Raw genomic sequence first — 14766 nt, forward strand, 5'->3', positions numbered from 1 at the left:
ATTGAATAGCTGGTATCACATTTTGTTTGAAACTTCAAGATCGTTAAAAAGTATGTTCTATATAGTATGAATGTGTGTTGTATGAATGAAATTCGGACATACTACATTACACATTTTAGGTAATATAATCAGACTACTTTTGACCTAACTCGTTTATCACATTTAATTTTGTACCATACTGATATAAAAATAAAAGAAAAAGTAAATACATTCCAATCTTTGTTATCAACAACATGAAGTATATTAAACATAACATAATGTCAGGGTTTCCCAGACTGGGGTTTATGAAGGAACAGAAGGGGTTATGTGAATGTTTAATGAAAAGCTATTAGTTAAATAAATCATAAAATTTTTTAAAATAATAAAAATTATAATAAAAATGTTTCAAAGAAAAAAGCGTCCCAAAGTCATAGCAACACATGGTTAAATGATTTATTGAGTGATAATTTAAATAATAATGAATGTGTTTGTCAGGGGTTAATTTGATATGCTGTTGCTGATTAAAAGGGAAATGATTTTTGTAATTCCAGGCATCAAATGCTTTGTGGAATCCCAAATTTCCATTTAATTATTGCCAGTTGACTAGTGGTTAGTGTGTGCGCAAAAGATTTCTTAATGTATACAAACAATATACTTTTTTAGAAAGGAAAATATATAACATGAAAGGGAAGAATCAGGGAGAATCAATAAATTATGAATGATTTACTGCCATTGTGTGTATAACGTATTCACGTAATCAATAAAAGAAGTAACTGTAGTATTTTAAAGCATAATATAATCTAATTTCAAGTACTTAATTTTAGAATCTGATGATATAATCCAGATTACATGTAACCAGTTACTTCCTAGCACTGACTATACAGAAGGGATGTATTCAATTTCAGATGCAGCGAGAGCATTGAGTCACAGTGGAAATCAATATACAAATGGCTTACATATATCTGTAAATAAAGCTGGGATAGAAGGAAGTATTTTAACATTCACTCTTCAGCTTTGACTAAATAGCAGCATTCAAAAAAATCTGAGCGGATTTATTGCTAGAGAAGTGTTTTGTTGTGTGTAGTTGTGCAGCGAGAGAGAGAGAGAGTAAGTGTGTGTTTTTATCAAAAGCCCCATTACTCCGAGCCGGCTGCTGTTTGCCAGGTTCACAGCAGTGCTTACACATTTCCTTGCGTTCTTGGCAGGAATACAAACTTCCCACTGCCTGTGCGTCACCTTAACCTGTTCCATAATGTCTCTCAGTGTGATCTACATTTCCTCTCCTCTCACTGCTTCTTCTACTCTCCTTCCCTCTAGAGACTAACACGCTCTTTGTGAAGATGTTCAGTCGTCTTTCTCACCTTCCAGAGGGTCTCTGGTCAGACCGAGCTGGCTGATGATGTATCGTGGGATGTCCGCTTTCATTAGCTGGCCCTCTTTAGCGTGATCTTCTGCTGCCTCAAGCAGGTGGTAGAACTCTTCAGGGTTAAACTCCTGAGGAAACAGGGGGAAATGACATTTCACATCTGTAGTCAAATAAACTACAGTTGTAAAGTTTGGGGTTTGTAAAATGTTTTTGAAAGAAGTTTCTTCTGCTCACCAAAGCTGCATTTATTTGATCAAAAATACAGTAAAAATCAGCAATATTGTGAAATATTATTACAATTTAAAACAACTGTTTTCTATTTGAATATATTTTAAAATGTAATTTATTTCTGTGATCAAAGCTGAATTTTCAGCATCATTTCTCCAGTCTTCAGTGTCACATGATCCTTCAGAAATCATTCTAATATGATGATTTGATGATCAAGAAACATCTTATTATTATCGATGTTAAAAACAGTTGTGCTGCTTCACATTTCTGTGAAAACCATGTTACTTTTTTTCAGGATTTGTTGATGAAGAAAGTTCAAAAGAACAGCATTTATTTGAAAAAGAACATTTTATGAAAATTAAATTTGAAAAAAAAAAACATTCTAATATTTCTAATGATACAGTATATCATTAGGTATATATAGTATAGTTTTGTTTACTATGCAGCTATCTTGAATATTTGTTTCTGATTGTTTGCTGATTTTTATTGTTTTGTTTTGTGACTGTAATGGACTATTTTTTCTTCAGTGGAAACTTTAAGATAATAAACAGATAAAATTATTCTCAACCCAACTGAGTATTTCATGTCTACATATGTATTTATCTGGTGATCCATATTATTTATTTATCCAGTGATCCATATTTCCAGTGGTCGCACTACTAGGAGCCTTTTGTGTTTGATAATACCAGTCGAGGGTTTTGTTACACGGAAGCCTTTCAGCACACTGTACTTTCTTCTCCTGACCCTTGGTGACCCCATCAGCCAGTTGCTATGGCAACTGCACAACGTAGGCTTGAAGAAGCATCCAAGCCCAGTGACAGGCAGATCAAGTCGCGCGCGTGCGTGTGTTTGTGTGTATGTGTATGTGTGTGTGTGTGTGTGGACTCTCACCAGACATTCAAGCAGTCGGGCAGGGCGGGAGATGATGATGAAGAGTTTCTTCACCAGCTCTGTGATGAAGGTCAGCTCCGAGCTCTCTGATCGCTCATAGGCCTGACAGATAACAGAAGAGCATTAAATAAAAAGGAGCATATATGGGTGATTCTTCAATTAGGACCACTTTTAACTACTTACAATCTTAATTGGAAAATTAAACATCAGCAGTTGGATTGTCAACAGTTTGGACACACTTGAGTGAATTTATATTTTTCTCCAGGACTCTTGAATTTAGGTTTTGTATAAAAACCTAATTTCGTATGTAATTTTATAATATTTTATAATATTAATTTTGTATATAATTTCTTTACAAAATTCTGAAGCTCAAAGAAAAGATTTGCTTATGGCTGTAGTGAATGCAAGACCAAATTAATCAATATTAAATAATTAAATATATATTTTAAATATTTAAACGAATCATTAAAAACATAATTAAATGCTTAATAAAAGTATTATAATAATTAAATGAATGATTGAATTAATTATTAAATCACCAAACGAATAAATATCCTTTGTATTTAATTTTACCATTATCTAACATTTCAATTATTAATTTTTATCATTATCTTTAAATTAATTTTTCATTGAAGCATGAGCTTGTGATGTTTCATTTTCATTTGCAGGGTTATGGTTGTCACCACATCACTCAACAAAATTTTAAAAACCGAAATATTTAATTTAATTATTTACTTTTAAGTAAAATGGGTTTTGCTACAATGTCTGAGGTGTGAAATAAAAATAATTAATTTTTTAGTATTTTAAATTTATTTTTTAAATATTATTTTTTATGTTCTTAAGAAGAAGTGAACAGTATTTTAATTTTAGAAAAAAATTTAAAAAAAATTTTAGGGAAATTCTGACATTTTAAACCAATTTAATTGAATTTAATTGAACTAATTAGAGATGCAATAAAATAATACACAAACATTGAGCTAATGAAATGTTATGGTACTAAGGAACGGTTTAATAATCCAGTTAAATGAAGTGATATGTTAATTCATATCAGTTGAAAGAAACATACTCATATCCAGCCCACACATTTAGACTCATGCTCACTTCATGCAGTAGTTTCTCAAGGTTTTCCTGCAGCTCATAGAAGTAGACGGTGGTGATGAGACCTTCACGAGATTTGGTCAGGCAGTTTCGGGACAGCTCTGCGATCTGGTGGTGGATGAAGCTGAGGACCCCGTCGGCCAGCGGCAACACGTTCTCAGGTGAGTACGACTCGATGAAATCAGCCAAACGCTCCTCCATCTGGGCTGTGGCCTGAACGTAACGGATAGACAACGTTTAAATAACATTTTTAATAGGGAATAAATTGTGGACTGCAGTTACAGAGACAAACTAGGGGTCAAAATTAACACTCGACAATATTTCTGGGAAATAATACAGTGCAATTACAATGCAAACTCTGGATTTTCTTTATTCAAAATATGATTTCATTTTTTTCCCTTTTTGATTTTAGAGTGAAGCATTTTTTTAATATGTTTTATGAAGTTCGCCCTTTGACTAGTGTGACAAAAACCTATGTGCAACGCTCAAGTAACGTTTAACAAATACAATATGTGCTGCAAGTGCATGGAATCACAAATTATATGATTTTAAAAACACTAAAGTGTCTTAATAATCTTATATTAGTCTAGTGTGTGTTTGTGTTTTGCTAACCTTAGGGAACCGCTCCTTATAAACATGGTTCATCATAACAATCTCATTGTCGTAGCAGGAAGGTGATCGCCCTGGACTGTCGAGAGAAACAGAGAGGATGAGAATAAAGCAGAAGAAAGAAGACGAGTAAGTGATTTTGGCATATACTGGTTTTAATGTGCTTAAGACATTTATGTGAGTACGTGTACCTAAGACTCCGTGAGCGTGGCCGCACATGTGGCGATCTGCGTCCGTCATCATCAGTGATGCTCTCAGTGCTGCCAAAGTGTTTGGACAGGAAGTGCAGCTCGTCCAGTGTGGGCTGGAACGGCAACTGATGGAGCCGCTCCTGAGACGAGCTGGAAGACTAAACAAACAACCGAGTGACAACACATTTATATACTTCCACTGACGCTCAAGACATGGAACAAAGCACGTCTCACAATGTTACCTGCCATTAGGTTTGAAAATAGCAACAATTATACATATAAATAAGAAACACAGCCATGGCATTTTATAAGGTTTAAGGCCTGACACAATGCTGTTATTAGTGTATGTTCTCCAGGACAGACTTATAAAAGAACATTACCGACCCAAATGAGTGGAGTGAATTGTAAATGTAACACAGGCCTAATGATTTTCATTACCACTGGACATTCCCCTGTGTTAGTGAGGGACACAGGGACAAGTTTATGAGAGAAACCAGATGAATCCTTTCTCCTCCCAAGATCACACAGCACAACACATTCACCAATTAAACCATAATTTCCACAATCCGCATCCTCTGAAAAGCATTTCATCATTGAATACTCAAATACACTAACATGGTTAGAAATTATTATTTAATGACAAACAACAACTGAGCAGTTCAAACAGCAATGAAATAAATGAATAAACTGCTTTCCTGCTGGACACCAATTCTGAATTCATGGTCTCATTAAAAAATATAAAAGAACAAGAAATGAAAGCGTTAATATGTTTAAGGCTGCTTTTGTTGTTTACTGGATTTTCTTGGCTTCATTCTATCAACTGTGGACTGAATCTCCTCCTCAACTTTACTTAACATCATTGTGTTTCTCTGACAGGTGCTGCTACAGTCAATCAGCTACTATATATATATATATATATATATATATATATATATATATATATATATATATAGTAGCTGATTGACTGTAGCAGCACCTGTCAGAAACACAATGATGTTATAATTATAATTTTGTATATAATTTTAATTATAATTAAAAATTCATTTTAATATTTAATAATTATACAATAATATTATATAATTATATGTAATGCAAGACAAAAGCATTTTTACTAGTGGCTTCACACTTTTGAACATGGAATGTGAGGTTGAGCTTATTATTTTCTGAAGTTTGAGAAAATAAAAATGATGTTTTTTTTTTTTTTTAGCTTTTTCAGTTTTAGAATTTTTATGTAACATCTTTGATCTTAGAAAAAGATGGCAAGCTTCTATAATGAAACCCACATTCAAAATAAATATATATAAATATAAATTAATTAATATAGAATATAGGGACCAAGCACAAAAAGGAACAATCAAAGAGAGCCATTTTTCATATCTCCTGACCAGTAGGCGGTGCTGTGCCGAAACACTGCATGTAGCCTCTGGTCATGCTTGTGATGACATGTACCAAGTTTGGTCTCAATAGAGTACCTCAGAGATGACGTGTTTTTGTAGGCAAAACCCGGAAGCGAGTTAGCATTTTAGGACTTCCGGTTCCATCGCCCCGAAGTCAATGGGTTTTTTGAATGGGTTTTTGCTAAATCACCTGAAATACGGTCTGTGGTTAACAAAGCCTCTAAATATGTTCACGTTTTGATCTATGACATAAAACACACCAGTTATAACCTGCTAGTGATTTTTTTAAACCTTTATTGTGTCTTAAAAACGGCGGTTGCTAACAAGTTGCTAAAAGGGACTACTTCCTTTGGGGACTTTAGACATCATCATGACAAACAGCACATTTGGACAGCATTTCTCATCAAAAAGTGGACAAATATTCATACACAGCACAGATCATAATCAGCATGTTTTTAAATAAAGTTGTTTCCTAAATAAAGTTTGAGGAAGCTTGGTGGTGGTGACGTTGATCCGCGACCATGGTGTGCTGTAGTCCGTTTATAGCCTACTGTTAGCTTTTTATATCTGACGACTTTATCTAGGCTACAAAATGTATAAATGTTGTGTTAACTTGTAAAGATTATTTTGATAGACAAAACGTGTAAGTGTCATAACCCTTTGTTAAACACAGAGCTTATTTTTTGCGATTTTCCAAATGTCTATGGGAAAAATGCATAGGCTTTCGATCGAGGGAACCCGTGCACCGCTAACTTCCAGGTTGGCCTACAAAAACACATCATCCCTGAGGTACTCTATACCCTAAAGCGTTGCAGAGATATAACCTCGCATCCAATTTGACGTGCTCTTCGTCAAATTAGTTTGTGCGTTATTCGAGAACAAGAAAATGCTTTTGATAACTTTTGGCAAGCATGGTCTGAAGATGATATGATTCAATTTGCATGAACAAACCATTGGACAAACCATCTTGGAGTAGTTCGAAAAAGTAGGTTTTTTGGAAAATTCATAATGGTATAAAAATTTTAATTTCCTGGAAAATAAGGTGCATTCAAATCGGTTCAAAAGTTATTAGCATAAATGTGAAAATTTGGACAGTTGGTGGCGCTAGAGGGATTGAGTTAGAGACCTCAAATTTGCTGTGGTGAATGTTTGGACGGTTCTCTATCTGTGTGCCAAATTTCACAACTTTTACCATATGGTTCTATGGGCTGCCATAGACTCAAGAGCCACAGAAGAAGAAGAATAGGAAAACTATAGATACAATAGGTGCCAAAGCATCTTCAGTGCGTGGCCTATAATTTATATAAATTTACAGTAAATATCTGTTAATGTCATCTTTTTATAAAATATAACATGTAGAATTCTTGCAATGGATCTATTTGTTTTTATGTTTTTCCATATAATTCCAACCATTATCATTCTTTGTAACTCTGCATTCATCATTCTCACCCATTTGATTCATCCTGTTTTGACTTTATCCACGTATGGCAGTGGTGTAATACAGTGTTTGCAATGGTCTGCAGCTTACAGCACCTTTAAGTGACTATTTAGCCAAAAATAAAAATGCAACAGCATTCTATGGATCTTACGTACCGTCGAGCTGGGTGTGTTGGTCCCATATCCAGAGGAGGGAAGAGAGGCCAGAGACCAGCGTCTGCCATCAGCCCTGCGGACAGAGACAGAGTCAACCTTCATACACCTTACAAACATCTACCAGATTTTACATAGTAACCATAGTTTATCTGAGCGTACATGAAAATCAAACAAGTTAAACATTAAACATGTTCATTTCAAGCAAACTGGATGTTTAAAAGCTGAAGTTTAGATAAATGATTCATTGTCCCTCCCACACCACAATGAAACGAATACAATGAAATGACTCTGTAGATGAATCATGACTATTTAAAAGCTTTGCAAGCATCAAGTATGTTACCATTCAAAACGGCTATTTCATCAAACAGCTATTTGAAGTTACAATTTTTCACAATATCACTGTTTATTGATTTCCTTGAAAACATTAAAGGTGCCCAAGAATGCTTTTTCACAAGATGTAATATAAGTTTAAGGTGTCCCCTGAATGTGTCTGTGAAGTTTCAGCTCAAAATACCCCACAGATTTTTTTAAATTAATTTTTTTAACTGCCTATTTTGGGGCATCATTAACTATGTACTGATTTTTCAGCGCGCCGCCCCTTTAATTCGCGTGCTCCCTGCCACACGAGCTCTCGATTATATTACAGCACATTTACAAAGCTAATATAACCCTCAAATGGATCTTTACAAGATGTTTGTCATGCATGCTGTATGCATGCTTCGAATTATGTGAGTAAAGTATTTATTTTGATGTTTATATTTGATTCTCTATGAGTTTGAGGCTGTGATCCGTGGCTAACGGCTAATGCTACTCTGTTGGAGAGATTTATAAAGAATGAAGTTGTGTTTATGAATTATACAGACTGCAAGTGTTTAAAAATGAAAATAGCGACGGCTCTTGTCTCCGTGAATACAGTAAGAAACGATGGTAACTTTAACCTCATTTAACAGTACATTAGCAACATGCTAACGAAACATTTAGATAGACAATTTACAAATATCACAAAAAATATCATGCTATCATGGATCATGCAGATCCAGACGTTACTGGCTGCCCTTGTCTAATGCCTTTCATAATGTTGGGAACATGGGCTGGCATATGCAAATATTGGGGCGTACACCCCAACTGTTATGTAACAGTCGGTGTTATGTTGAGATCCACGTGTTTTCCGGAAGTCTTTTAAACAAATGAGATTTATATAAGAAAGAGAAAGCAATGGAGTTTGAAACTCAATGTATGTCTTTTCCATGTACTGAACTCTTGTTATTCAACTATGCCGAGGTAAATTCAAATTTTGAATCTAGGGCACCTTTAAAAACTCTCACCGACCCCAAACTTTTAAATGGTAGAGTATAATTTGAACTCAACCAATGGCGTGAGTTTGAGGCTTGGCTTCCCTCTCGGCTGAATAATGGCAGCGTTTGAAACTTGTTTGTTTGATATTTCTTGTGTAAAACATTAAATGTGACCCAGTTATCACAGTGCTTTGTGGGCAGAGTTTATAAGTCCATTTCATGTGGTGGCATTCTTGTGCCGTTGCTAGGCAACCGTCACATTTCTACACTGTTTAGTGCATATTTTGGTGCCGGGCAACGTTCCCAGTGGGGTCATTAAAACTGTCATCCTACAACATTAGAAGAGAGCATGTTCAAAAGCAGAACCAGTGTGAGCAGAACCAAAAGTTTCACGTAATGAAAGCATGAAAAGAGTATCTCAGCAGGGACGAGGTTGGCCCGAGAGTTTCAGGGCCTGTCGTACATTTTTGATCATGTACATGTGTTTTTATGGCTTGCAAACTTTTGTTGTGATGTACTGCTGCACTGGGCTGGCTTGTGTCTTCTTTGTCAAGCACTATATTTCATGTTCCAGTGTTTGCTGTGAGCAGAAGCTCTGTGCTTTGGACAGAATTGATGATACATGCTGTGCAACCATCTCGCTGCACGAGATTTATATTGGCAAAATCCAATATTAGCCCTCGCGTCAGACAGGAAAGAACGCGCGGATCAATCGTCTGTCTCTCGTCCCTCAATCTCTCCTTCGCACTCGTCTTTCAGACAAACGGCTGTGTGACGGGCTGTCGTTCGCTGGGGAATGATGCTGAGATATGTGTGTTAGCCGTCCGCTGCTCACTAAAAGATACATTTTCTTTTCCCAAACCAAAAGAAATCGGATTTAGAAAAAATATTATGCACATATTGAAAAAATATGATTTCACTTTAATTAGTCCTAATAAAAAAAAAAAATCAATAATTCATGTTTTATCTTAAAGACCCCCTGTGGTGAAAATCAAGTTTTTAATGTTGTTTATATGTCTATGTAGTGTTTTTAATATGCTTTAAGACAAACCATGTGCAAATTCATAAGTCAGCACCATTGCTGAGTATTTTATGTTTAAAAATGCAAATGAAATTAAATCGGTGGTGTTTGTGACGTCACAGACTACCTTGTAACCAATCACAACAACGTGCTGGCAGGCTTTAGCATATCATTAACTATGACCGCTCTGAAGCAGGAAAGTCTCAAGAGAAGCCAGGTTATCCTGGTAAATTTTCTGTTGATACGAAAAATTGTGTAGATTTAGCAATATAGCGAGTCTATTACGATGTTATGATGAACTATATACCTTTCTCCACTGACAAGTTGTTCAAAGCGTTTGTAAGGATATTGATTGTTAGAAGGCAGCTGTCTGACTGTCCGAGATGAAGAACAGGAACAGTGTGTGTAACATTAGCAACACATTATTAGCAGTTTGATAACGTAGTCAAGCAAAAGGCTAATTATATTAATTTATATTAATTAATGACTGAACCGTCACATGGGCTGTGCCAAGTGTGCAAGCGCATAGGTGACAGCTGACTTGAAGTAGGTCAATAAAGTTCATGTTTTTGTCCTTCGAAATACTTTAATACTATAAAACATAGCTAAAACAATATTGCTCTGTGACCATGATTCATGTGCATGTTCAGTCAGTGTGTTCTCGCACATTAAGTTCTGAGAGAGCTATTCAGTCCATCATAAATTCTGATTTTGGCCGCCTCTGGAATGGATCAAACCATAGATATTAGCCTACTTGATAAGTTCAAGTAAATATGCTGGAAATCCGTGCTCAATCAAGGATGTGCATTTATTTAATGTAGCCACAACACAAACAACAAATTGCTCGTCAATACAGCAACACTAGACTCTCCAAGCTGGCGTGAGTGAGTGGAGGCGGGGCTAATTTGCATATTCATTGATCCGCGTATATTAAATGAGGCAAGGGTGTAGAGTTACATTCAAGCTATATTAAGGCATGAAGAATTTTTTTTCACTTGATTTTTTTTTTTTAAATGTGTCATTTTGGTGATCAAAGATTATTTTTAAGGGATAAAATAATTGACTACGGGGGACTTTAATGTTTCAATGGCAATTTGTTGTGCTAGTAGGAGTAGCAGTAGAGCATTGCTTAACGTCATGTCAGCACCAAAGGCTATTTTTACGACAAGAATAAATAAATAAATAAAAAAGGTAAAATAAATAAACTTTTTAATGCCTTGTAAGCACCAAAGGCTATTTTTATGACAAGAATAAATAAATAAAGTTAAAATAAATGACATTTTTAATGCCATGTCAGCACCATTTTCATGACAAACAAACAAATAAATAAAAGTTAAAATAAATAAACTTCTGGCATGTCAACAATGAAGGCTATTTTCATGACAAGAATAAATAAATACATTTTAAAATAAATAAATAATTAATAAACAATAAGTAAACAATAAATACATCTTCATTCAGAAAATATATTTTTCAAATGTAGTGGTGCTATTATCTCTATAAAGTGATGTAAATGCAAAAACCCACAGCAATTATAACCTGGGCTTGTAAAATTTCTAAAGTTTACCCCATCATTTCTTAAAAAAAAAAAAAATAATAATAATATTATATATATATATATATATATATATATATATATATATATATATATATATATATATATATATATATATATATATATACACATACACACACACACATTTTTGTAAATATTTTATATCTTTTCATGTGACAACACTGAAGAAATTGCTACAATGTAAAGTAGTGAGTGTACAGCTTGTATAACAGTGTACATTTGCTGTCCCCTCAAAATAACTCAACACACAGCCATTAATGTCTAAACCACTGGCCACAAAAGAGAGTACACCCCTAAGTGTCATTTCTTCTTTCTTATTACAAGAGTTTTTTTTATTGCTTGTGCAAAATGTAAAAGGAAAAAAATAGCAACATCTAAGTCTGTATTGATTTTGAAATTGCTCTGGATGTTAAACATGTTGAGTCCTGAGAGAGTTGTTGAAGAGAACCGCTCTACTTCAGGGGAAAAAAAATTAATAAATGCAGCGAAATGTGCAATTTCAGTCAGGCCTTGTTCACACTGCACTCAAACCCAATATGTGTGCTTCAAATCTGATGTTCACAAGTGATGAAATCAACTTTTGTTAAGACGTCAGTGTTGTCAGTGTAAGTTGCTGGCATCAGCATGACAGAAAGAGACTTCCACAAGAGAGTGGCAGCCAGTGAGAAAAGAGAGCTGGGAAAACTGGGATGTCCATCATGACATCTTGCCATCATGGTACTGAACTGATAAGAGACATTACTTTATTCTGAAATCGTTCACTTGTTCAAGATGGGAGATTTTAAATTGCACACTTCAGAGGGTGCATGCATGTCCCAGCCAGATAACTGCCACTGAGATGAAGGAGAATGAGAGCGGATAGCTTTCTCTAGGTATTACAGACCTCTACGGATCAGACAACAAAAAACTAATCTGATTTGAGACGGACATGCAAAAAACATCAGATTTTTGCAGGCTGTCTGAACAAGGTCCGACAGCTCAAACTAAGAACGGCTTTTGTTTATTTATTTATTTACCTTCTGGAGGATGCAAAAGAGAAATGGGCCGGTGCGCTGGGGGAGAACGTCCTAGGACTGTCCAGCGGACTGCTTCCTGTGAGATGGACAGAGACAGCGAGGATGAGAATGACACATGTAGAGACTGAAGTACCTCGAGATCATGTGATCAGTGATGAGTGCTCACCTATGTGTCCCGGAAGAGGAGAGTGAGGCCGAGGAAGAGTGGGCGACGTACTGGTCAGGATCAGACTCTTCCGGTTACTGGTGCGACAACTGAAAAACAAACAACACATGATCATGACACTCGCCAAGGGAAATCACACACGTTCAGGATGAGGTATTAAAGAAAATAGCCAATGATTTGCTTGTATTTAATATGCAACTACTGAAAATAAAAGTTAATTTCTTTTAGTTGTGCAAGTTACATAACGTAACGATGGAAATTACTTAACACGATCATGTTACTGATATATTGCTGTATGTTAAACAGAAATGTATATTTTATATATATATATATATATATATATATACACACACACATCTAACCTCAGAGAACTGCTCAGACTGAGGAGTAAAGTTACAGCGGTGAAGCCGGACACAAGGGACAAACAAGAAAATGAAATGGCATGCTGCCACGGCAACAATGCCGACAGCCTCCACAGGACAACACAGCATTGCGATTGGCTGGTTAAGACTTCATCACGTCCAATAAAACTCCCTGAGTCACAGCTGGAGATGACAGACTCATTTAAAGACATGATGCAATAATCGGAAAGTTGATTTGCATAGTATGAAGAACTTGCTCGTCACACCTGATCTACGTGTGTGTGTGTGTGTGTGTGTGTTTGTGTGAGTGTCTGCGAGTATTGATTGAAATCTCGAGTGATCCTCCTATTTTTTCCCACTGCTCTCTTCCCTTATGATCATCTTTTCTGACTCTTGTTCTCTTGCTTTTCTTTCATCTGTTTCTTGTAGTTCCTCAGGCTGCATGTCATCCTATAGATCTGCAGGTGTGTGTGTGTGAAAATGTAGCAGAAAACACTAAAAAATACAGAAACACACATTGTGAATCTCACGAAACCTGTCAAGAACTGATCCAGATCATTTATAACTCCAGAATCAAAAGGAAATAAATAAGAAATAATATTTTTCTATTTTTCAGACTTTTTTTGTATTCTGACAGTATTTCCTTTATTTACTATTATAAGGCTATATACTGTTTATAGCACTTTTAAAGGGTTAGTTCACCCAAAAATGAAAATTCTGTCATTTATTACTCACCCTCATGCCGTTTCACACCCATAAGACCTTCGTTAATCTTCAGAACACAAATTAAGGTTCACATTGGTTCAACCTTCATGTTATGAAGCGATGAGAATACTTTTTCTGCGCCAAAAAAACTAAATAATGACTTTCTTTAACAATATCTAGTGAAAGGCGAATTCAAAACATTGCTTCATGAAGCTTCAAAGCTTTATGAATCTTTTGTTTCGAATCAGTGGTTCAGAGCGCATATCAAACTGCCAAAGTCATGTGATTTCAGTAAACGAGGCTTCATTACATCATAAATGTTTTTAAATTTCAATGGTTCACCACTGGGGGGCGTGACTTTGGCAGTTTGATACGTGCTCCGAACCACTGATTTAAAACAAAAGATTCGTAAAGCTTCGAAGCTTCATGAAGCAGTGTTTTGAAATCACCCATCACTAAATATTGTTGAATAAAGTCTTTATTTTGTTTTTTTGGCGCACAAAAAGTATTCTTGTCACTTCAAAACATGAACCACTGTAGTCACATGAACTGTTTTAAGTATGTCTTTAGTAGCTTTCTGGGCATTGAAAGTGTTAATTATCTTGCTGTCAATGCAGGCCTCACGGAGCCATCGGATTTTATCAAAAATATCTTAATTTGTGTTCTGAAGATGAACGAAGGTCTTACGGGTGTGGAACAGCATGAGGGTGAGTAATAAATGACAGAATTTTCATTTTTGGGTGTATTAAAGTCATTTGAATATTTTTTTATGTAAAATATCCCTTTTTTCCTGTGATTTAGTGGTGAAATATGACCTGGACATGTTCTCGACAGGTTTGGTGAGATTCTCCCACACGTGTCTTGAGTTTGACCCGGTCTGATCAGTATTCATGAGCTCTTCTTACTGCTCCATATAACTTTGCAACTAGTTGTGCAGTGTGGTCCGTTTATGCTTTAAACTCGGAAACACACTCACATACTGTGTTTGAAGCTTATATAACATCTTACATTTACATTTCTCTCAGTAAAGAAGTCTGTCTCTATAGAAGTGCTCTAGATTTTGGTGTTTTCCCTTCACAATACAGTATAATCCTGTGGCTGCTTGTCCTGATTCTGTAGTACGCAATAACTGTGCACAATATACAGCAACTTTAGAAAAGAAAAAAGGAAACGGTCTAAATCTCACAAAATTAATTCCCACAAATGAAATGTTCAGTATCCACTTCAAAAGGAGAATATCTCAAGAAGTGAGGATAAGAGGCGAAGGACGAGG

The 14766-nt window shown here is 35.5% G+C and overlaps 1 protein-coding gene across 2 annotated transcripts in view; it reads right to left on the reverse strand.

The window, feature by feature from the left end:
• Positions 1 to 14766, reverse strand: part of mast1a (microtubule associated serine/threonine kinase 1a) — a 72398-nt gene that overhangs the window by 18713 nt on the left and 38919 nt on the right. For both annotated transcript variants that reach the window (XM_048196212.1, XM_048196213.1), the window contains 8 exons: positions 12427 to 12515; positions 12261 to 12336; positions 7353 to 7425; positions 4363 to 4520; positions 4175 to 4250; positions 3566 to 3775; positions 2465 to 2566; positions 1341 to 1473 (listed from right to left, as the gene is read on the reverse strand). In XM_048196212.1, the coding sequence (XP_048052169.1) occupies positions 1341 to 1473; positions 2465 to 2566; positions 3566 to 3775; positions 4175 to 4250; positions 4363 to 4520; positions 7353 to 7425; positions 12261 to 12336; positions 12427 to 12515 (917 nt within the window). The remainder of the gene's footprint in view (positions 1 to 1340; positions 1474 to 2464; positions 2567 to 3565; positions 3776 to 4174; positions 4251 to 4362; positions 4521 to 7352; positions 7426 to 12260; positions 12337 to 12426; positions 12516 to 14766) is intronic.

This window comes from Megalobrama amblycephala, linkage group LG7 (assembly GCF_018812025.1).
Source record: "Megalobrama amblycephala isolate DHTTF-2021 linkage group LG7, ASM1881202v1, whole genome shotgun sequence".
Taxonomy (NCBI): Eukaryota; Metazoa; Chordata; class Actinopteri; order Cypriniformes; family Xenocyprididae; genus Megalobrama; species Megalobrama amblycephala.